Raw genomic sequence first — 24176 nt, 5'->3', positions numbered from 1 at the left:
CAAAAATATAGCCATCTCGAAAGAGCCTAACTGAAATTTTTTAATCATTTTGGGATTAAATTTCTTTTAAAAAACGTTTTTCCATAAGGATACTGTTCTGCTATTATAGAGTAAATTAAAACTAAATTAGTTTTTATTCAAAAACTCCATTTTTCCGTGTTGCTAGTAAATTGCTTTTAGTTGGGGTTTAGAGAAGCAATGATTAATCACTTCTCCCCAGACACCTAAAAAAGGCAGTTATCAGAGTTATACTTTGGCTAGATTAAAGAAGTGAGCTATGGCTTGTTAACCATGAGATGTATCCACCACAAACTCATCTTTTCTATCTTATGATAGCCACTGCCATGATTACTGCACTTTTTCTGCCTTATATTTTCCCCTCATTTGCCACAGCAAAGTTTCTCAGTCGGCAGTGGTTCTCTAACCCTGAGGGCCTCCAGCAAGGTAACCCTGTGTTCACAGAACTGTCCACTGGCAGTTCTAAGACAAGACAAAGGAAAAGAAAGCAGGGTGACAACAGGACAGAAATAGAGAAACACAAGAGCAGAAGAGGATGAGAAGGAGCAGGGAGCGGGAGAAATAAAGGAAAAGGAGAAGAAAAGATGGCAGAAGTAATAAAAGAGGGAGGGAGTGCAATAAAGAGAAAAAGAAACTGTGGCCAAGAGGTCTACACTAAGGAGAAAAGTGGGAGACGACCCCACAGGCACATCGGAGGGCCTAGTACTGAGTTATTGCCTCTTATTCTTACTTGTCTTTGCCCACAGAGGAAACGGAATAACAACTCCTGGGTGCCAGTTACCTGGATGAGTTCGTCCAGCTCAGTCGAATTGACACAGGAGTGCTGGGAAATGAACGTCTGCTTCTGGATCACAATGGTGGTCCTCTGGGAAATCTCGTGAGGCTGCTCCAACGCTTTGAACACTGTGGCTCCGATGATCAGATAGAGGACGACCACCAGGAAAATCGTGGAGACCGTCTTCCATTTCATAACATTAATGGTCGTGTCGGTCTCCACCCGGGAAGCAAGCACGGTGGGTTTCGTGGAGAACGAGAGCCTCGGTTTAGAGTTCTGAGCGGCAGATTTAGGATCCAGCAAGTCAGGGGCCGCCACTGCCAACGATAGAGAATGGAGGTTAGGTTGAAGGAGGTTAGAGGGGAATGGCTCGGCTTCTTTCAGGGGTCAGCAAAGGTGGACTGAACTCCGCTTGCTCTCCTGGTGGAAGCTCCGGAGCCTAAACCAGAAGTATATAAGGGTTCAATGAAAAGGGGCTGGGTCTTAGCTCTCTGCTGCTATTGGGGTTTCCGATGGGAGGAAAAAAACAGGAAGCGGACTAAGAACCTTAAAAAAAAAAAGAATGCCTGAGGACTTCCTAATTAATTTCAAAATTTATATCTGTCCAACGTGCTAGTCAACACATTTACAGAACTCCTAAGAGTTGATGGTACTAAGCTAGATATTTGAGTGCTCATAAAGAAGGCTAATGGATTATTCCTGTTCCCAAGAACTTAACACTCTATACCACAAGCAATCAGTGTAAAGAACGTTATCTATTTTTATTTAAAAATTCATTATAATAAAGGAATTGTAAGTGAATTTGCGATCCAAACATTGTTGCTCGAAGTAAAACGTTAGTAATTATCTGGTAAAACATGATGGCAAATAAACCACTCAATAGCTCAATCATTTCTTTTTGCTGTCCTCCAAAGTGGGCTCATGATTAATCATTCTCTGTATTTTGTTATTCAATCTCGGACATCTTTTAAAAAAACAAAAGTATTCCTACCCATTCTGGCACACAATCATAGGTGCAGCCAAGAGATGACAAGTTCCTTCAACAGTGAACATTATCAAGAAAAAAAATTAAAAACATCGTCTCACACCTTAGACCCTACATGCTCTGTACGGAGCTAATTGCTCCATTAGAGTGGATTTATGTGTTCTCTTACAAATTCCCATATATTCTGAGGTGACTCGAAATCCATTTATTATTCATCTCAGCTGTTCAAAAATATCATTAATGGATTTCCTTTTAGAAAATTCAAGAGATACTAGACTTCCACTTGCTAAGGGGAAAATAAGCCATCTACTACAGAATATTTGATTGGAAAGGCAACACTGAACCAAAAGGGGTAATAGAATGGCTGAAAGATGGAAGATTTAAAAAAAAATCAACTCAACCATAATAATCAACTTAACATCCGTAACTGTTAGAGATATAAGTAAAATTAGTTTAGTGTATATAATACAGGTTTAATAAAATGATAACCTAATCTAAAAGACACTTTTAAGTAAGTATACAAGAAATAATCTGTGAAATTGCACCCAAATACCCTACAGGAACCTGAAATTACTCGAAAATAAGAAGTGTCAATTTTCACATGGCTACATACCCTGCCCTCTTTTGACTACCACAGCTGGAGTTCATAAATCATCTGTTGCCCATCAGAAAGTAGCTTTGCAAGCAAAGCTATGTGAAGCACCAGACCTAAGTAAGCAGTGTTGTATAATGATGACAGATAACAGAGGGCTCCTCAATCAGCAAAACTCTGAATGGTTCTGACTTTGAGGAGAAGTTGGAGCTCTGATGACTTAAATGTACCCCTGGCTCCAAGCGGAGATTCCACATACGTACAACTCATTTCAGCAGTTTCCAATGGTTCAACCTGCTATAACAGGTATGTACACATTTTCCTCCTGATACAGTCAGCTGCTCCAAATAAAGCCACAAACTAGCAGACGCCTTTAACATGTGATATTCATAAAGGCAACTTCACCCAAAATTAGCACTGGATACGTGTTTAATGTTTTAATTTTTTGAAACATTTTAACAGAAATGTTGATAACAGCTAAAATCACTGTCATCTGCTGTCTAGCCACTCCACCCCACCTGCAAGCTGCTTAGTGAGTCTCAGTGAAAAATAAAGGTCATAATCTAAAATTAAGCCATCTTTGGAATAAAAATAACAGAAAATCACATAGAAGCTCCATATTATCTCTCTGAAGGAAGCTTTCCAAGTCTTTCCTCCCCAGTTCTCTGGGCTCTCATATTTCTGATTTTTCACATCACTGGTTTCTGGTCTGCAGAACTGGAAAACACCAAGACTGTTTACCTTGATGCTCCCAAATCCTACTCCTAGATTGCAGTGCTAAACTAAGGTATTAACATGCTTTGGGGGAAAGGGGACAGATTTTTTTTTTTAAAGATTGTGTCTGTGTGTTATTAAGCTAATACATTTCCTGATGGATTTTAATTCTTTTAAGCTATTGCCTTATTTTTTAATTAGCAGAAATATATATAATGCACATTTGGCAGGCAGAATGGGCAGAAACTAGTGAAATACCAAAATAAAAAACAACAGCCTTTCCCCTCGGTCTAATATGGGGAAACCTCTGGGTTTCCATCTCCACGTCGTTTGATGTATGATCATGAAGAGAAGCTCATTAGAACAAGGAATCAAAGATTCACCCCTTCCGCACACTCTACCGGCACCATCACTACCTCCCTTCTCTGCCCCCAGCACCTCACAGCGTCCTCTTAATCCTGGTCTCCCATCCTCACCCAGGTATGTCTTCTTCGCTCCCGGCCACAACTGACGACTCAATACCAGGAGAAATGAGCTTTTTTCAGCACCACTGCCTATACCACCACGCAACGGGCAACAAGTGTGACCAGGGTCACCATGCGTCCTGCCCGTCGGCTACTCCCAAGAGCTGACCCTCCTCCTCCTTCGGAAACTCCCCCAAGTGTCCCAAACCCATACCCAAGGCAGATGCAAAACCCCCAGGCACCAGCGGGAGAGTGGGGAGAAGCAGCCAGGAGAGGATCCGGGGATAGATTTGCCTCCAACCCCAGATTATGACCCAACACCTTGGACGGGAAACGAAGGTGGAAAACGTCCGCTTGCGGCCGGCGGGGCTTTTGCAGCCCTCCCCGGACTGGCTGGGGCTGAAAGCCCGCGGCGGGAGGTGGGGAAGGGGGTACCTGGGGGTCTCACCTTCTCCTGCTCTATGGCCGGGTCTCTCCTGCGAGGCGCTGGGAAGCATGAGGCATGCAGCATTCACAATGTTTTTGGTTTTTTTGTTTTTGTTTTTGTTTTTTGGTTTTTTTGTTTTTGAAAAAGACGGACTTGAAGCTTTTACAAACACGCCATTGTACTCACTTCTTATTCAGAGACGGGCTGCGCGCTCCGAGCTGCACGGGCAGGCATTTTCCCCGGCTTTGTTTTACAAGGTGGGGAGAGCGGGGCTGGACGCGGGAGGGAGGGTGGGGGGAGCGTGAGAAGAAACGGAATCGCGGGAAGGAGGGGACACCGGCGGGCCGGGCAGAGGGCGAGGCCGAGGCCAAGTTGGGCTGGGGCGCCGCCGCCCCCGCGCGCGCCTGCGGCCGGGCCCGGGTCACCAGGAGAGCGCCGGCGACCCGGGTCCCGCGCCGGCCAGCAGCCGCCGCCGCCGCCGCCGCAGCGCTCTCCTCCCCGGGCTCCGCGCTGGCCGGGCCCCTGCGCTGCGCGGCGCGGGGGTGGTGGGTGCAGCCCGAGCCGCAGTGCGCCCCGGCGTCTTTGTGCGCGAGCCTCGCTCAGCCCCTCTTCGCATGTCTTTGTGCGTCTCCCAGGCAGAGCCCTCCGTGCCCCGGGGGTGGAGGTGGGGTGGAGGTGGCACGGTCTCAGCGCGCCCGGCGCCCTCCAGCCCGCAGCTCGGCCGCCCCCCGCCGCTCTCCCTTCCAGGCTCGCTCCTCTCGCCCCTCGCTAGTTCCTTTCCCTCCTTTCGGAACTCCCTCCCCTTCGCACCCCTCCCACCCCCCACCCCGTCTCACCGCCTGGGCCCTCCTCGCCGCACCCGCTGCGAGCCCAACCCTCGCCTGCGTCTCCCCTGCCTCTTCCAAAGTACCCCTCAAGCCGCCTCCCCGCCTGGGGGCATAGCCCTTGGATTCACCTGCAGTCTCTCCTTCTTTCAGCCGCTTCCCTAACCCTGCCCCCTCCCTAGATCCTCACTCACGTTATCGGGCACAACGGGCTCCAGCCCATCTCCTTCCAAGTCGGGTCGCGGGGGTGTGGGACCGAGCTTTGGGGAGCGGGGACCCCAGCACGTGGGCATCCTGCCCTCCCTCCGCCCCCCCCCCGCCCCAGGGTTGTACAGAGACGTACACCTGAAACCCTTGGAGTGAGGGCGGTAATAAGGATGCTGATTTCTTCCAAGGATAAGGGTTATCAAGTCACCACCAACCACCACCCCATCTCCAAGGGTGCTCGACCTAGGCAGCTAGCTCTGATGGGCAGAGTGCTGCACCAATGGGGAAAGCACCGGGCGCCAGGGTGAAGACATTTAGGGAGGCAAAGGGAACGGAATAAAAAATCTATTCGGTCCCAGGGCAAGACCCCTTTTGCTAGGAACAGAGGTTGCGAATGTGGTCGGTAAAGCAGCGGGGTGGGAGACCTCAGACCTCAGTCTGAACTCGGCGCTCCCCGCACACCTCCGCATCAGGATCCCAGCTTGGCAGGTACCAGACCCCGCCCAGACTAGCAGACGACCGCGCGGGGACAGCTGAACTCCTGGCGACCCCAGTGCGGGAACCGAACCCGCAGAGGAAAGGGAGAAAGCGCACAGAGGACGGGCTGCAGCTGTAATGAGCGAGTCTTCTCACCGCACACATGATGTAGTGGAACTTCAGCTGGTTTGTAAACTCTTTTCTTCCTTCCCACTTTCGCAGCGGGAATCCCCTGCTGACCTCCACCCTCCCACCTCCACCGCTGTGTGAGTTTATCTTCCAGAACCGCTGCTCGGTCAGATTGGAGTATTTCCCCACTTACCAGGAGAATTTCGTAGCGAAAGCTATAGACGTGAAGGAGGTAAGGTAGAACAGAAAGACTGTCGATTGTAAAAAGAACGTTGTAAACCTTTCGCGAGGCTGTGGCCGTCTACGATTTGAAATGCCAAATTACTTTTTAAATTCCAGAATAGATTCAGCCGGCTGTCTCCTTCTTTCTCCTATTAAAAATGTCCTCCTTATTAGGAATTCCTTCCTGCTGGAATTGAAGCATGTTTTTCTCGACTTCTGCTCTCAATAATAGTATAATCCGATGTCCTTTCTAAAATGTGAATCTGATCCTCTCACTTGCTGACTTAAAACCCTTTTAGACTCTCTGGGTCACAGGTAATGTGCTTCCTGATCTGGCTTCTCTTTTTCATTCCTGGACTCCCTGGCTACTGTCATCTTCCCTCGCACACCTTCCGCAGTCCTCTCCCCAACTTTACATGACTAAGACACTGCATCCGTAGGGTTCTCCAGAGAAACAGAACAGATAAGATGTATTCGTGGGTATATAAATTTTATTTTAAGGAATAGGCTCACACAACCACAGGGGCTGTCAAGTCCATCTGAAATCCCTAGGGTAGTTCTGGAAAATCAGGCAAGCGCTAATGCTTCAGTCTTGAATTTCTTTTCCGGGAAACCTCAGTTTTTGTTCATAAGACCTCCAACTGATTATATGTGCCCTACCCACATCATCAAGGGTGATCTTTCCTTAAAGTCCGATTGTAGATGTTAACCACATCTACAAAATACCTCCACAGCAACACCTAGGTAAGTGTCTGATTAGATAATTGGGTGCTATAGCCTAGCCAAGTTGACACATCAAACTAACCATCACAGGTATTATCTTCCAGATCACCCAGCAGTTAAAGTTTCTCCTGAATCCTAGTCAGGTGTCTCACTATTTGCTTCCCAGGACAATTTATGCTTCTATTTTTGCACTTGTCACATTGTGTTGTGCTTCTTTAAACTAGACTGTAAGCTCAGTTAGGGCATAAACCACGTCTTTCTGTTCCCCATAGTATCCACAGTAACCAGTGACTGGCGCTAAATAGATGTTTGATAAAACATCTGAATGAAAGTGTGATTGCAGACATCATTTATCTGGCCTCCTTCTAGATATTTGGAACTAGGTATCTTACATTTATAGGAAATGAGATAAATCCACCACTTACAGAATCATTTTCTACCCTATCACAGGCTTTTTGTTCTCCGAGTAAAATGATCCCAAACACTTTGAGTATTCTTTTTTTTTTTTTACTTTTCCCCTTTTGCTCGGTGATTCTTTTTTGTTCCATCTGGGTCTTTTGCAAATTTAGCCACACCTTGCTAAGCACTGGTCCTCTGTCCAACTGGCTAATACTTACTAAAGTGTGGGATTAACTCATAGTTTAAATATGCCTGTGTAGTGCATCCCTTCCTCATGGGATGTAAAACTCACCACCAATCCCAAATGCTGATTTGCCATTTTCCCTCCTTTTCTCTATCAAGTCACGTGCGGCAGTGGTCCTCCATGTTCCCCTTGCATTATTCTCACATTAGGCACACATATATGTAGAGGGCTGAGGGTAGGGGGCCACGGATTTACTTTACAGAGACGTTAAAATAAGATTTGAAAAAGAAACAAACAAAATTCCAAACTGTAGCATTAGCAGGAATCATTCCAGCAAGCTAGCCTCAACCTCACAAATTATTCAAAAGAACCAAGAAACTAGTCCCCACACTGACTCTAGCCCTGCTTTCTACTGCAGCCCCTCACAGCCCCCTCAGTTAAAGACCCCTACCCCTTTAAGAGCCACCTTGCGCTTACTAACTGTGTTTGAAGTAAGAGGGAGAAAAGGGGATAGACTAGTTTGTGTATCGTTGCAACTGGAGAAACAAGGAAATGGGATGGTTTATCCTGTTTAATTTTATGTCTGCATTTCTCATACATATAAATCCCACCAAACTGTCATAGAAAAACTAGATGGACTCTACTTCTTTCATGCTGCCAGACCCAGGCTACTCAACACCTATTAACTTTCTTTTAATGGACAGGAAAACCTGAAATATGTAATACAAAGATTTAGCGCCCCCAAATTCTATACTCCCCTCCTTCCAGTGCTTTCAGAGTTGCTGTTATGCTCCAACTAGCAGCAAGAAATCTACAGGACTTCACTTGCATGTTCAGTTTCTTTTTTGACCTTGGCCTACTCATAGTTAAAACAAAAAGTAAAGAAAAAAAGAGCATGCCACTGTCTTTTCCATAATTCCATTCACACCTAGAATTTTGGAGTTAAGGTGACTTCTGTGGGTATCCTAACTCTGCCATTTGTGAACAATGTGAGTTTGAGGGAGTCCCTTTGTCTCTCTGACCATCTGTTTCCTCATCTACAAAATAGGGATACTACACTGAACCCACAAGAGATTGTTGTAAGAATTAAACACATATATGTGTTTAACATTGTAGGTCCTCAAAAGAATTTCATTCTCTCTTGTGCTTGACCTAACCCAACGAACCAGTCGGCTCCCGGCCTAGCAAGACCACCAACAAATTCCAACTCTATAATAAATCTTGGCATTTATTTAATCTTCTGGATAACACAATTGCACAGGTCTAAGATGAGGAAGAATGAATCACTTTTGTCAAATATCTATTGAGTGCCTACCCAGTACCAAACAGGAGCTCTGTGGATACAGCAAGGTTGCTGCCTTCATTAAGCTTATGGTCTAGAGAGGGAAGGTGCTAAACAAACCTAAAATTAAAATTCTGATCAATGCAATAAGTAGAAGGTACAGAGTACAAGAGTATATAATGTTGGAGGGTCTGGAAGGCCTGTCAAAAGAAGTGACATTACAGTTGAGCCCTGAAGATGAGCGTGGGTGGAGAGGAAGAGGCATAATGTAAGGAAAGAGCTTCCTCAGGAGAAGGAAGAACGTGTGGCAGGAAGAAGCTTGGAGAATTTGGGGAGCTCAGAGAGTGAGGATTGGTGATAGAGAGTGATGAAGTTAGTGCTCTGCTGAAAATTCATCAAAGTCCCATTAACTAAGATCCAAGGCCTTATGACCTGGTCTCTGCCTGCCTTTCTAGCTTGATCACTCTCTATCACCAGATGACATTTAAAAGAAATCACTCTGGTTGCTACATGGAGAACAGACACAAGGTGAACACAAATGAAAGCATGTAGACAGCGAGTTTAGATGCTATTGCTTTAGTCCAGGTGAGAGATTCATGGTGACTTGTATGGGAGTGGAAGAGAGGATATGAGAGGTGGCAGCAGTAGGTCAACAGGCCTCTGTGATCCAGCGGGTGTGGGGAGTGAATGCTGAGGGAGAGGGTGGGCATATTCCAAGAGGTTCTAGTTCATGCAAACTTAGAGAAGACAACAGTATAGGGAGTACTTCAGTGAAATGCCTGCCTGATGTGGTCCCTCCAGGGACACTTACCTTCCCCTCTTATGGCTGTTATGTTTCTTGTGGGACTCATCCCTGATTGTCGGTGTCATGTGTGTCCTGGGTCTCAGCCAAGACCTGAAGGTCTTGGAGACTATTATGACAATAAGAGAAGAGAAGCTACCTGAGAATGGAGCCAGTACAGAGCAAATAGAACCAAAATGACCAGTTCTTTGTGACTACATTTTATCAATCACCTGTATCAAACTACACCATAAGCCATACAAATTTTCTTTTTGTATAAGCCAAATTTGTCTTGAGATTTCTGATACTAGAAAGTCCTAATCAAAACATTACAAAGCAAGGAACTGGAGAAAGTGAGAAATGATTTACCTATATGGGGTCTCTAAGTTGAACTCCAATGATTCCTGCCCCCTGGTATTCATGCCCTGTGTTATGAAACCCTCCAGCCCCCTTGAATGTGAGCTGCTAATGAACAGAATACATCACAAGCAATGGGATGTCCCTTCCAAGGTTAGGTTATAAAAAGACTATGGCTTCCCTCTTGTGTGTGCTCTCTCACTCTCTCTTGGATCTCTCGCTCTGGTGGCAGCCAGCTGCCATGTCATAGGCAGCCTTGAGGAGAGGCCCAGGTGAACCTGGAAGTGGATCTCCTGAGGTCTTCTAACAGCCATGTAAGTGAGCTTGGAGGTTTCCTTCCCCATTCGAGCCATGAGATCACTATAGTCCTAGATAACACCTGGAGTGCAGCCTCTTGAGAGACCCTGAGCCAAAACCACCCAAGTAAGTTCCTTCCAAATTCTTGAGCCTCAAAAACTGTGAAATCACCTAGAGGAAAACATAGGCAGAACACTCTTTGACATAAATCGTAGCAGTATTTTTTTGGATCCATCTCCTAGAGTAATGGAAATAAAAACAAAAATAAACAAATGGTACCTAATTAAACTTAAACGCTTTTGAATAACAAAGGAAACCATAAACAAAATGAAAAAACAACCTGCAGAATGGGAGAAAATATTTGCAAAACAATGCAACCAACAAGGGATTAATTTCCAAAATATTCAGACAGCTCATACAACTCAATATCAATAAAACAAACAACCCAATCAAAAAATGGGCGGAAGACCTAAATAGACATTTTTCCAGGGAAGACATACATATGGCCAACAAACACATGAAAAGATGCTCAACATTGCTAATTATTAGAGAAATGCAAATCAAAACTACAATGAGGTATCACCTCACTCTGGTCAGAATGGCCATCATCAAAAGTCTACAAATAATAAATGCTGGAGAGAGTGTGGAGAAAAGGGAACCCTCCTACACTGTTCCCGGGAATATAAACTGGTGCAGCCACTATGGAGAACAGTATGAAGGGTCTTTAAAAGACTAAAAATAGAGCTACCATATGATCCAGCAATCCCATTCCTGGGCATATATCTGGAAAAGATGAAAACTCTAATTCAAAAAACTACATACACCCCAGTGTTCACTGCAGCACTATTTACAGTAGCCAAGCTAGAGAAGCAACATAAATGTCCATGAACAGATGAATGGATAAAGAAAATGTGGTGTATATATACACAATGGAATACTACTCAGCCATAAAAAAGAGTGAAATAATGCCATTTGCAGCAACATGGATGGACCTAGAGGTTATCATACTAAGTGAAGTAAGTCAGAGAAAGACAAATATCATATGATATCACTTATATATGGAATCTAAAAAAAGTGATACAAATGAATTTATTTATATAATAGAAATAGACTCACGGACATAGAAAGCAAATTTATGGTTACCAAAGGGGAAAGGTGAGGAGGAATAAATTAGGAGTTTGGGATTAACAGATACACACTGCTATATATAAAATGATAAACAACAAGGACCTATTGTATAGCACAGGGAAATATATTCAATATCTTGTAATAACCTATAATAGAAAAGAATCTGAAAATAACTGAATCACTTTGCTGTACACCTGAAACTAATGCAACATTGTAAATCAACTGTACTTCAATTTAAAAAAATTAAAAATCAAAAAAAAAAAACTGTGAGACCAAAAATGTTTCTTGTTTTCAGGTGCTAAGTTTTGGGGTAATTTGCTATGCAGCAATAGATAATAACACAACCTCTAAGAGATAAATTCCAAGTAAGCTTAGAAAGTGTCAGTCAGACCTGAGTTATGCAAGTTACTTTAAGAAGGCAATTCCTCAAAGGCCAAAATGCATTCATTCTGAAGTAGTCATCAACCTAAAATTAGAATATGTCCATCAGAAGGGAAGTTGGACATCATTAGAAGAAGAGCAAAGGAAGCAAAGAGGTAGGTGTTAGAAGTGCCCGTACAAGCATTGTCTCAAGCAGTAGGTCTCAAGCTTGAGTGTGCATCAGAATTGTGTGGCGTGCTTATAGGACACAGGTTGTTGAGCCCAGTGCCAGAGTTTCTGAGGCATTACGTCTGGGGTGAGGCCTAAGAACTGGCATGAATAACAAGTTCCCAGGTGATGCTAATGCCGTTAGTCCAGGGAGCACACTTTACGAATCCTGGAGGAAAAGCAGAATTTGGGTTCACTCTGCTCTGATAGCTCACAGTCACAGAGGCGGTTTTTGCAGTGGTAAGAGATTGGGCTAGATGACAGCTCAGGCCCTCTGCCACCGTGGTTGGCAATCACAGAAAGCACTGGTACATATCACCATTCACTCTCACTATTAAGCACCTTCTGTGTATCAGAAAGGCATTTTTCTAGCCTTTGGGGATATACAGTGGTAAAGAAGACACACCAAATCATTGTAATCATAGAGTTAAAATAAGGAAAGAATGACACTAGTAAAACCATGTGCATGTCTATTTGTAAAACATCATTGAGTTACTGAGAAGGTTTCAGATTAAAGTACCTCACCCTGAAACATTTTTTTAAATGTCATTTTTTTCATAAAACTTTGCAAAATCAATCAAACTCAAGAGGTTCATTTTGTGAAAATTAAAGTCACTCTAAAGTATATAACACTCAGCAATATCTTTTTTAATGGCTTTATATATTTGCTTACTTTAAAGTAAACACATATACACAAAAATATGAAGAAAGATAAGATTTTTAAATGTAAATAAGAATCTCTTTTATAATGGTAATTCTTAGTCCCATGTGATTTCTTTTCAGTTTTAAAAATTTATGTAAGTCAAAACACCCAATTTTTGCATATAAACATCAGTTCTTTCATCAGTGTACACTTAAGTGTTAATTATTAAAGTAAGCTAATATTCATATATAATTTTGCTCAACAGGGAACAAGATTGACTAAGGGTGTTGTAAAGTAAGGAAATCCTTATAAAATGGTACTCTGTTATAATTAAATTCAGAAAACATTAGAATTTACTTAGTTTACAAAGAGGAAATTCTACTCCAGATTTTCTTTCTCCTTTCAAAGCTGAGTATCATAAACTATCACTAGGAAATGAACATTTTGCTAATATGTATCTAGACTAACAATGAATTCATTAGATAATTTTTTAAGTCTGCCAGTATTAGGCAAACAAATTATATCAAATGTGGTGCTTTTTATTAAAATCAGGCATAAAATCCAGAGAGAACTAGAATTAAAATTTTTATTGATGGCTTTCATTACCTCCTGAATTTTCAGCACATCCAGTACTTTATTTAAAACTTATATTTGTTGTGAAGGTTTGCCAATCCAGCATTTTGCCTTCACCTGAGACTACAAATTCTGACACCAATGAAGAACAAATCAATTCAATTTCTCTTCTAAAATTAAGTCACAAGATATAAAGGCAATAAAAAAGCAAATAGAGAATGTGAGGATTTGGAATCTCCTAAAGATATTTGTTAATGTGTTCAATAACCAAAGATCTTAATTTTACCATTTATGTATAGAATCTAGCTTTCCCTCATACCTTTTTGTGTCTATGATTAAATGAGCACATCCAAGCCCCTCGCTCAAGGCCGTCTACTAAGTTTATGGAAGAATTGAGATTAAAAACACATGCATCACCCAAGGCATGTTTGTTCTATAAGAAAGTGCTAAAACAAAGAAGAAAGCAGCTTTTGGTAGAATTTTTTAAATTGCTAAGATGATTGTGTGATCTCTCCAAATTCTACAAAGTGATCAAGGCGAGAAGACTACCACCACCACCACCCGTCCCCAGGACCTTCACCAGTGGCCTCAACTCTGATCCATTCTCCATACTGCAGCCAGATGAAGCTTTTAAAATAAAATCTGGTTAAACTGAAGTCCTGATTAAAAGCATACACTACCTTCCCACTGCCTTCACCATAGAGACTAATAGGCTAAGGGCATTCTCAGGGCCTCAAAAATCCTTGCCCTGTGAATAATAACAGTAACAATAAGAACAGGAATCATAACAATAGGTAACATCTAACGAGGCATTTGTGCCAGCCCTTCTTTCAAGACCATTTCATTTACTACTTCGTTTACTCCTCATAACAATCATAAGAGGTTATTATCCTCAGAGAAGTTAAAGTAACTTCCCCACAGTAACACAGCTGGTAAATCAATACAACTACTATATAGGGCCCAGCTCACCAGCTTTTCTTCTCATTTCCAGTTTCTTGAGTATCCCCTACTCCTTCTTTCCTTAGAGCCTTAACACCAGTCCTTCTAGCCTAGACTGTGCCTGTTTCCCTCACTACTAGAAAATAACTTATACTATTTCTCTAGACCTCAGCTAAAGCATACCTTCCTCAGAAAATGCTCCATCACCTCCTAACAAGATCAGCCCACCACCCCAACATATACGCTCTCATAGCACTCTGTACTCTCCCCTCATTGTCCTGGTCACAATTGTTATTAAACTACTTCTTCGGATTATTATTTAGTCACTGCCTATATTAGTTTTCTAGGGCTGCCGTGACAATGTTCCAAAAACTCAGGTGGCTAAGAACACCAGAAATTTTGATCTCAGTTCTTGAGGCTAGAAATCAGAAATCAAGGTGTCAGCAGGGCCATGCCCCCTCTGACAGAACTAGGGGAGAATCCTTCCTTGCTGCTTCTAGCTTCTGGTATTTGCCGGTGATCCTTGGCATTCCCCGGCTTGTGTATACATCACCAATCCCATGGCCATCTTCTCCTTGTATGTCTTCACATTGTTTTCCCTGTTTATATGTCTGTCTCTCTGTCCCAATTTCTCCTTTTTTCAAAGGACACCTGTCATACTGGATTAGGGCCCATCCTAATAACCTCATTTCAACTTAATTACCTCTGTAAAGACCCCTTTTCCCAATAATGTCACATTCTCAGGTACTGGGGTTAGGACTTCAATATACCTTTTTGATGGAGATGCAATTCAACCCATAACATTGCCTATGAGACTAAAACAAGTTCCAAGAGAGAAGGGATCTTGTCATCTTATTCCTTAGCACAATATCTTACATATAGTAGGCACAAAAATCAATACTGATTAAATGAATGAAAGCCCATTATTAAGAGGTATTATTGAAAGAATCCTGCAGTTAATTAGGGCTCAGAATCGCTATGCCTATAGCATCAGGCAGGAACATACATGCACGAAGTGGGTCTAGTGAACCAGTGAACTGGAGGAGATATTCTAGTCATCTTTAGTTGATTACTGCCATGAAAGAACATAGATCCAGTGTGTTAGACCTTCCAATTTTCCAAGAGAAGTCAGACATCCAAATTGTTTTAGAAGAACCCTTTCAATTTCAAAATGGGGGCCACTAAATCAGTTTTCAAAAATAAACAGTGATAATGGCAAATAAAACATATCTGTAGGCTGCACACGGTCCTGAGGCTCTCTGATTTCAGCCTCTGGGTTCAGGTAACATTAGATGCCCTGTGAGGTCATATCTGCAATGAAATGCAATGATTCCACTTTCTAGGCTATGGTAAGTGTTGAAACATCTCACTTCAATTGTAGTCATGTGGGGCTGGCACTAGGGTAAGGCTAGTGAGGCACTCCCCTGGGGCACAAAATTTAAAAGGGCATCAAAAACACAGCTAAATAATATTTTAATACAATAGTTTTTAAAATCAATGTTAATGTGAAAAATTCATGGTGAACAAAAAGTTCAAAATTTTCAATAAAGAGGATCCAACCCTGCACTGGCACCAGCTGGCCTCACTAGCCTCACCCTAGTCCTGGCTCCGCTGCCTTGTTTCACTGATGCTTACCCTCCCTGCTAGATCACACACGGGAATTCTCTTCTGTTGCGTAAGCTCCCCTTTCCTGGAGCTCCAGGGACTACGCTATATTACAGAAGAAGCAACCCCTCACTCACCCAAAATTCTGTGCCCAAACATGCATGACTGCACTGCACGTAAGATGAAGTAACTTACACTTCCTGTGGATTCTCAAGTTTATCTCCCTCTTTCGAAAGAATGTATCTTGAACGCTGTTGTTTCTTCTCCTCTGAGATGGTGTAACTCATTTCTGATGAAATTTCCTTAATTATACTTTTCTCTCAGGTTTCAGCTTAATACCTGTTTACTTCTGCCACATGGCTAGATGCTTCAGATGGGGATCTGGCTCTAGCCCTACAACAGCTTGCTAGTGGGGTCCAACAGATGCAGGTTAGTTACCATGGAATGTTCTTATGTTGGTTCAGCTTTCAGCTTGGAAATCACATCTGAAATGTTTTAAAGCTAGACAATACAGAGAGCACCGTGACCTTTCCTAAGCAGCCACTCAGAATACAGACCTTCTCATCCATCATCACCACAAACCCCTCCATGAGATAATTAATGTGCACAATTGCATAATAACTGAGGGCAAAATGTTAATTCCGGGTTGTCACAATCTCTATAAAGCTTTTCTCAAACCTTGAGAGTCGCATGTCAACATCACACCAGGACTAACACAGCCAATTATGCAAATATATTTATGAGCTGTCAAAGCACCCATTGGGAAAACAATTGGAGCCAGCATAGAAACTTCACTACTACATAATCCCTGTAACTATAATTTGAATAAGAACAAGATATGATGAAGTCCCAAGTTCCTGTGAAATCTGGGTCTTTAGATATTAGAAAATAAAAAATGTAGTTAGACAATTAATTTAATTTGATCAGGACAGTTGCCTGATCGTATACCCTGACTATTCTCCTCTGTGAAAACTTCCCTGTTCTTTAACCTCTGATAAATTTGATCACAATTGCCTATGGATCCTTATACAAATTCATAGCACCTTTTACTCTTGTGTATACATTTGTCTCTATGTCCTGCTTTCTCTACTAGACTAAAGGTTCTCTGAAGACAACTACCTCATCTGAATTCTTTTTGATTTCTTAGAACACACAGTAGGTATGCAAATGTTTTTTGAATCGGTATGAATAAAAGACCACCACCATCCCAACACACACAAAATCACCAGCTCTTATGACTTTCAAAGAAGGATTTCACAACTGTGACATTTATCATCACAAAGCATTTAATTCACATGAAGGTATTTTCAGTACCTTGAAAGTCACTGTATTTCTTCCATGTCCTTTATTATCCCATATAATTCTATTATCACACAGATTCACATGAAGGTCAGCATAGTCACTGGTAAAGACTGTGAGCTGCCTAGTTTCAAGTCCAGGCCCAGCCACTTATTAGCCGTGCCTTATTTCCTCATCTGTGAAATGGGGGTGAAAAGTAGTCATCCTCAACTTGTTAATGAGACCTAAAAGAGTTAATGCTTGAAAAGTATTTAGAACAGTGCCCTAAACAGAGTAAGAACTCAGTAAACAATGATCGCTATTAATAGTATTATTCCCAGTGATAGCACTAAATCATGGAGAGAGGGAAAGAAGATGGATCTGAGGTAAGAAGTGAAACAAAAAGGAAGAGGTCATTATCTTCTTGGGCTTGGCAGCAAACACCTGGAAGCTGGCTTTTAGGAACCAAATGAGCAAATGGGATTCAGGAAGGAAAAGACAGCTGCAAAAGATGGAGTCAAATTCCAGCACTTCTGTTCTAGAAAGAAGAGAACTCTGCAACTCAGGCAGCTTCTTCCCAGGCAGGAAGCCTTTCCCATTCCACCTGATGGGAGAGAAGTCCGTACCAGGATGTAGCCAACAAAGGTGGATAAGTGAGATCCAGTTGGATTAGGAAGGGAATAGTAGGTGGGTTCACAAGGCTGTACTGGGAGCCCAGAAACAGACTTAAAAGGTCTCTTCTCATCGTTATAGATGTGGTGTTGCCACTTTCTTTATCATGCACATACTCAGATCTCCCTTTGGCTACGGCCCCAACGTTTTGGACTGTTGCTATCTGACGCTGGCCCTTAAATTGTGTTGACTTTACTTTCTATCTCCTTAGCAACTATGATTGCTTTAAATGCTTCCAGGTTTGCTTGATTTTTTTTTCCCTTTCATTGTTATCAATTTTGTTTTCTGGACAGATAAAACTCTTCTTTTCCACAAACAGGTTTTTGGTTCAGGTACAACTTTTGGAACCCCAAGTTGTTTGGTTGCTAAGGGGAACAATGTATGCAAATAACATATAAATACAATAAGGGTCCTAGGAATGGAGTTTGCTATTGAGCCAACAGGTGTCATGTGTATTTACTCCTGTGACTCAGATATTGTACCTGTTCCCTCTTTGCAAATTTATCAGGGATCTCTCTTATTTTTCTCACCCTGGTATCATGTTACGCTCATTTTAATTAAAATTGAGATGTCAAATATTTACTGTTCTATTTTTAACAATTTTTGATGAAAATCTCTTAGTCACCAAGCACAGCTATGAATAGAACAAACTGCCTTTTTTCCTGTTTTTATATCTACCCCAACAGTAGAATGCTGTTTTGTGGTAGTTTTTCTTTGGATGAAAGTTGGGTAGAAAAAAACTTTATTGTTTTCCATTAATATTTTCTCAAGAAGGGGAACCAATAGTACGCTGTTCAGATTCCAAAATGCCTTGCCAACCTTCTTGGTAATTAACTATAGTGTTTCCTTTGCCTGAAGTGATGGATGTCATTTGCACCATCTTCACATGTGGCATTACATTCTTCATATACTGTATCCACATATTTTGGGCAATATAGATTTTAGCTCCCCATGTCTTTCCTGCTACCCTTGACCCTGAATTCTGAGTTCAGGGTTAAGTACTCTTTTACTATGCTCCTGTAACATACAGTAGGCATTCAATAAAAATTGAACCATTGTTATTGTTTATATAGGGTTATACTTAAAGCTCTAGCAATTGGGTGGTAAAAATACAAAAACCTCTCTGTAGAGATTTATATAGCTAGGAAAACAACATTTCCATGAAAAAAAATGAATCATAAAGACAGACCTAGAAGGGAATACAAAGGAAACATCTGCTAAGGTACATAATAAATATTTATTTAAATATTGGCTTGGCCAAAAGGTTCGTTCAGTTATGGAAAAACCTGAACGAACTTTTTGGCCAACCCAATAAATTACATGGGAGCATATGCCAGTTATAGTTGAGGACCTCTCTTTGAGAATATTTTGTTAGCAATCCATTTGAAATATTAAATATGAAAATAAGTTATTTTTAAATTCAATTCATAATGGTTTTTTTTTTTGTCATTAACCTGGTCTAGATTTTCTCAACGTTCAGCTAGTAAAGTCATCTCAGAGTCAGTCATTCCATTTAGAAGCCATTATATATAACATGATTGTGATTACCACAGATTTTTGTGGGTATTTATTACATCTCTCTTTCTCCCTTGCCAGTGAGTTCCTTAGGGTAGGGACTGAGTCATCCTCATGTCACCCTCTCTAATGCCTAATAGATAGTAGATTCTCAATAAAGGCTTGTTAAAATGAACTCCAGTACTTCAGCAACCTCAGAGACATTTTATTTATAAAAATTTTGCAAGTTTTTAAGTATCAAATATTCCAAGAGAACCTAAAATAGCATAAACCTGGATTTTAAAAGTACTAACATTTTGCCATATATGCTTCCGATATATTTTTCTCCTTTTTTGAAGAAAAACAGATTACAACCACAGTCCCAATTCACCCCAGCCCACCCCGTTCCTTTCTTCTTTCTCTTTCCCTTAAAATAACTGCCTTGCTGGAGTTGGTGCTCATCCTTCTTGTGACTGTAAATGTATCCTTCTCATGTGCCTACGTAGCCATAAAGATATAAAGTATTTTAAAATTTACATAATTGGTATCATATTAAATGAATTCTTTTCAACTGGCTTTTTTTTTTTTCATTTAAAACTTACATTGACAAGATTTATCCATGTTGAGATATGCAGAGCTTTTTCAGAATGATCCATTTTCCCTGATCAAATTTAGAGTAAAATTCTTTATCATTTAAAATCTAATATTTGCCTTAGGTTATAAAAATGAAAGACAGTCTTATGAATATGAAGCAAAGAGTCTCTTTGATGTCTTTTCACTCTGTCCGACTACCTTGGCCAGCCCTCTCTACTGACTGCTTTGTCAACGCAAAAAATCCTGAGTTAAGAGCCAGGGATTAGAAATAATAAGCAAGGCATGAACTGTGCACACTGACCCAAAGATCCACTCCAAAAACTGCCCAGCGGTCACCAAATTCATACCCAGTTTAGAGCACTGGCAAGAAAAGGAGGTGGGGATTTCTCTTTTGAAATTTCAGAAGAGATATCTTTCTTTCCTTTCCTCTCAATTTTTCTTTCAAAGACATATAACTTATTAATAGCCAGACATGGCTATTAACTCAGGACATGGGTTGCTAATGCAAGCTGTCCAAATTTTCCCATCAAATAAGGATGTATAGAGTTTGTGAAAACAGAGCAGTGGCTTAGAAGAGACTTGCTAGTTAATTACATGCACTATTTCCTAAAAGCATTTTCTAGACAAAATCCCTTTAATCATTTGGCTCCTGGGTACTTAATTCTCATTTAATATGAAACTGAAGCATTGAGTCATAATTTACCTCTAGTCAATAACCAGATGACTACTGTTAAGGAAAGAACTTTAGTTTTGAGGTCCTAAATGTTCCAATAAATATATTTACTATATCTCAATTCAGGAATTAGATGCTTGAGTTCATTTCTCACTTTTCATTCCTTTTTTCCCCCTAAAAATCTAGCTATGACTAAGGACCAATAAAAAGTCTTTTGGAAAAAACTTAAAGGACACACTAAGTTTCTGTGTAACTTCTGGTTCATAGGTATGTGTACTTGAAGATACCCACGTACAAAATCCAAACTTTGAAGACAGATAAAATAAATGGCAGCCCCTGGCTTTGTAAGAGGATTTATCTGAGCGCCTCTTCAAATTAGAGTACCTCTAAAAATCTTGTTCCATTTTCAAAGTTCTGTTTACACAAAATTTTAAAAATACTTGCTTAAAGCATTAGATAAATCTCTATGGGTAAGAATGCAAAGCCTTGATAATATAATGTCTAATCCCCCAATTTAAAACTACTTTAAATAAGTGGTATATTGCAATACCTGCAAATTTGTAATCCTTTATCACCTTTCATTTCCAAAGTTTCCCCACATCAAATAATAACCTAATCTGTTTGATAAAACACAGCTAATATTTAAACACTGAACCACAATACTGACAACCCACAAACACAATAAATAAAGAGGGTATATGGGGGGCGAGCAATAGCAGAAAGAGGAAGATAGAACTTTTCTATTTGAAATTGCAAAGGAATTTAAATATAAGTAATACAATTACCAGAGATAGACTTCAGCCTGAACTCTTGAATATTTAACAACCCTGCCCCCAATGAAGCTTGGCCTTCATGTTTAAGAAAAGCAAAGTGGCCTCTGTTTTCCAGCTCCTGGAAGACCAGACTCAGCAGTAGTTTTGTTCTTCTTCCCTGACCCAAGTTCCAGCTGTACCTAGAGCAAGCCATGGCTTTCCCAGTTACCTGCACCCCTTTATGGAGCAGCTCAGTATCTGAGCAGTGAGGTCCCTAGAAGATAGTGAGCAAGTCCAAGCCTGTTGGAATCACCCAGGGAAGCAAACACTGTTCTAGACATTGGATTCTGCAGCCTCATCACCAAGGCGATGCAGCCAAATGTACTGTGTCTAGGACTTGGGCAGTTTCTGAATTTTCTGAACTATGTGAAATCCAGTTATTTATTTTCTTTGTTTGGATCCCTCCATATTAAATACATACATAAGCTTTTAAAAATGCAAATTTGACACTTTTTGTCTCATTTATCAGGATAGTTCAGGTATTTCAGATAAATGTGGTATTTTAACTCTAATGATTCATGTAGAATCTCATTTCTCTAATTCTCTTTGCATGAGCACATGTGAATCTACATAGCTTACTTAGATTACCAAAAAAATGCTTGATAACATGATAGACAGAGATAGATAGATAGATAGATAGATAGATAATAGATAGATAGATGATAGATGATAGATGATAGCTAGATAGATGATCAATAGATAATAGATAGATGATAGATAGATAGATGATAGACAGAAGATAGATAGATGATAGATAGATAGATAACAATGATTTTTTTTTCTCAGTCATGTTACCCCCACATCATGTTACTTTTCCTACTTTAGAACTCTGCTCAAAGGGGCTTATCCATAAAACCTCCCTAGATACATTCTATGGGGCTCCTGCCACTCTGGTTACTTTTAAATTCTTACTTTTACAGATCCAACCAGCTGTTAATTTTGCTTTTCCCCTGAAAATATTGTGAAGGGAGGATTTTTCTACTGGCTCTGTTTCTTTGTGTTCTTTCTCCATTTCCACATGGCACCCTATCCCCCAGGTTCCTAATGCATCCCAGGACCCTCAGTTACGATACTCCATTAGGGAAATGAAGGCTAGTATACCATTATATATGTTTCCTCTACTCTCTTCCCAATCAAAAGAAACCTGTTCTGCATGCCATTCTTTCAGAGGATCCGGATTAAGAGATGACTAGCTAACATGATATTTTAATTGATGATGGGTAATTCTTTCGGGCAATATAGGTGCATCTAAAGGAAGTTTTCTACACAGAGCTTAATGGTAAAAATTTCGGTCATTATGGCAAGTTAGTAAAATAATTTCACCATCTGTAAAGATGATTTTTAGAGTCTTACAAAATTTTAAAGTATATGGTGACAGTCATAGTTTATAGGATTGGTCCAAATGTTTACTAATTGTTCATGAAGAAAATTCTCACTAATCCCAACAAATTGGGAGGAAATACAAAGCAAACTAAAGAAGAGACAGTACTATTTTTCAGATAGTTTGAAGAAATGCTCCCTTCCCTTACTTAGCTCTCAGAATGGTGACAGCAGGCTTAAGTCACTGCCCCAGGCCAAGGATTAGGTAATTCCTCTATGGAGAAGTTGACACGCCCAAGAAGAAAAGTCTGTAGCTCACTGCCTGCCTCATCCCTAAAGTAAGGCTCCCACTCAGAAACTCACCACTCCACAGGCACTCCCCACCACACACACATTGTTATCAGTTCTTATAAATACAAATGGACCACCAGGGATCATCAAACATAAGAGGAAATCCTTTAACACAAAAAAGAGCAGAACAATTTAAAAAATCTCAGGCAAACAGAGATAATCCAGAGACCAAAAGAAAATTTCAGAGAAACTGTATTATTCTGAGAGCTAAGAGAAGTAACTAGGTGAGGTAACGGATGTGATAATTAGCTTGATTGTGGTAATCATTTCCAATATACACTTATATAAAATCATGATTTTATACACCTTAAATATATACAATTTTTATTCATCAATTATACCTCAATAAAATAAAATAAAGAAATAAACCTATCTTTTTAAGTGAAAATTCAATAAAATTAGTTAGTCATCAAAAAAAGGTAAGATTGCATCCACAAAATAACAGGAGGTTATAAAAAAGGAACATTCAGAGAACAAAAAGAAACTCTTGGAAATCAAAATCAAAATCAACTCTTGGAAAGCAGAAATTAAAAATTGCACAGAAGTTTGAGCAGATACATTTGAGGATATTCCCTGGAAAGTATAACCAAAAAAACACAAAGAATAGAAAAGAGGAAAGAAAATATAAGATAGAGGATTAGTTCAGGGGTTCTAGTGTTAAAATAATAGTAGTTCCAGAAAAAGAGACTAGATAAAATTTTAACAGAGAAAATTGTCAGGGAAATAATAGAAGAAAAATTTCCAGAACTGAAGATCAAAAGTCATCAAACTGAAATACCTCACAGAGTATATACAGCTCAATAAATGAAAAAAAACTAGAAACTGCCAGAGCAATGGAGATAAAAAGAAGACCCATAACACTTCAAAAAAGAGAAAATAGGTCACTTACTACAAATCAGGATTTAGAGTAATTTTGGACGTATGAATATTAACACCAGAATTTGAAGACAATTTAGCAATAACTGCAAATTTCTGAGTAAAAATGATGTCCAAATGAGAATTCCATGCCTACCAAACTAATCCTATGTGGTATAGAATACAGTTATTTTCAGACATGTAAATTCTCAAAATATTTACCTCCTGTGCTGACATGAAATTCAAAACATTTAAAATCAATCAGGACAGAAGACCAGCATCAGAATGCATGTCTATCATTAACATGTGGGGCATAATGTAAACTCTGCCCAGTTTCCATGAACTTTCTCAGCAACTGTGGGATAATATGCTCCAACAAAGCTAAGAAATAGAATAAGAAATTGGCAGACATGCGATACAGGATATAGAAGTGAGGCAAAAGCAAGTCATAGGAAGATGGTAAAGGGAAGTCCCAGGATTTCAGAGATCAGACAACCTTAAAGAGCAAATAGTCTGATTTGGAGCGGATGTAAGGAAGGCTGGAGAGATGTCTGCAAGTAAAAAATGAACTTGAGAGATTTCCTCATGGGTGATGCAGTGAGAAAAGATTTATATTTCTGTCAGAGACTTGAGGAACAAAATAATGATAGGTACATGGGAAACAGCAAATTAAAAAATAAGGCAATTATTAATCCCAGAGAAAAGACAAGTAGTACTAGAAAGGAGATACAGTCACATTTCCCTATATAGGTCACAGTGAATGATATTTTTTAATCTAAATAATGTAAACATTG

At 40.4% G+C, this 24176-nt stretch overlaps 1 protein-coding gene across 6 annotated transcripts in view; it reads right to left on the bottom strand.

Annotated features, from left to right (window-relative positions):
• The window catches only part of KCNK2 (potassium two pore domain channel subfamily K member 2), a 231375-nt gene that overhangs the window by 141843 nt on the left and 65356 nt on the right, over positions 1-24176 (bottom strand). For 2 of the 6 annotated variants that reach the window (XM_082473253.1, XM_082473255.1), the window contains exon 2: positions 800-1110. In XM_082473253.1, coding sequence (XP_082329379.1) covers positions 800-1110 — 311 coding nt within the window. Of the gene's footprint in view, positions 1-799; positions 1111-3996; positions 4749-4993; positions 5084-9233; positions 9334-15528; positions 16289-24176 lie in introns of those variants that run through there. The other 4 variants (XM_082473252.1, XM_082473256.1, XM_082473251.1 and 1 more) reach the window with 4 other exon arrangements.

The sequence above is a fragment of the Balaenoptera physalus genome (assembly GCF_965194825.1).
Source record: "Balaenoptera physalus genome assembly, chromosome: 1".
Taxonomy (NCBI): Eukaryota; Metazoa; Chordata; class Mammalia; order Artiodactyla; family Balaenopteridae; genus Balaenoptera; species Balaenoptera physalus.
Note: the sequence above shows the minus strand (reverse complement) of the source record. Positions and strands in the feature narration are given on the sequence as shown.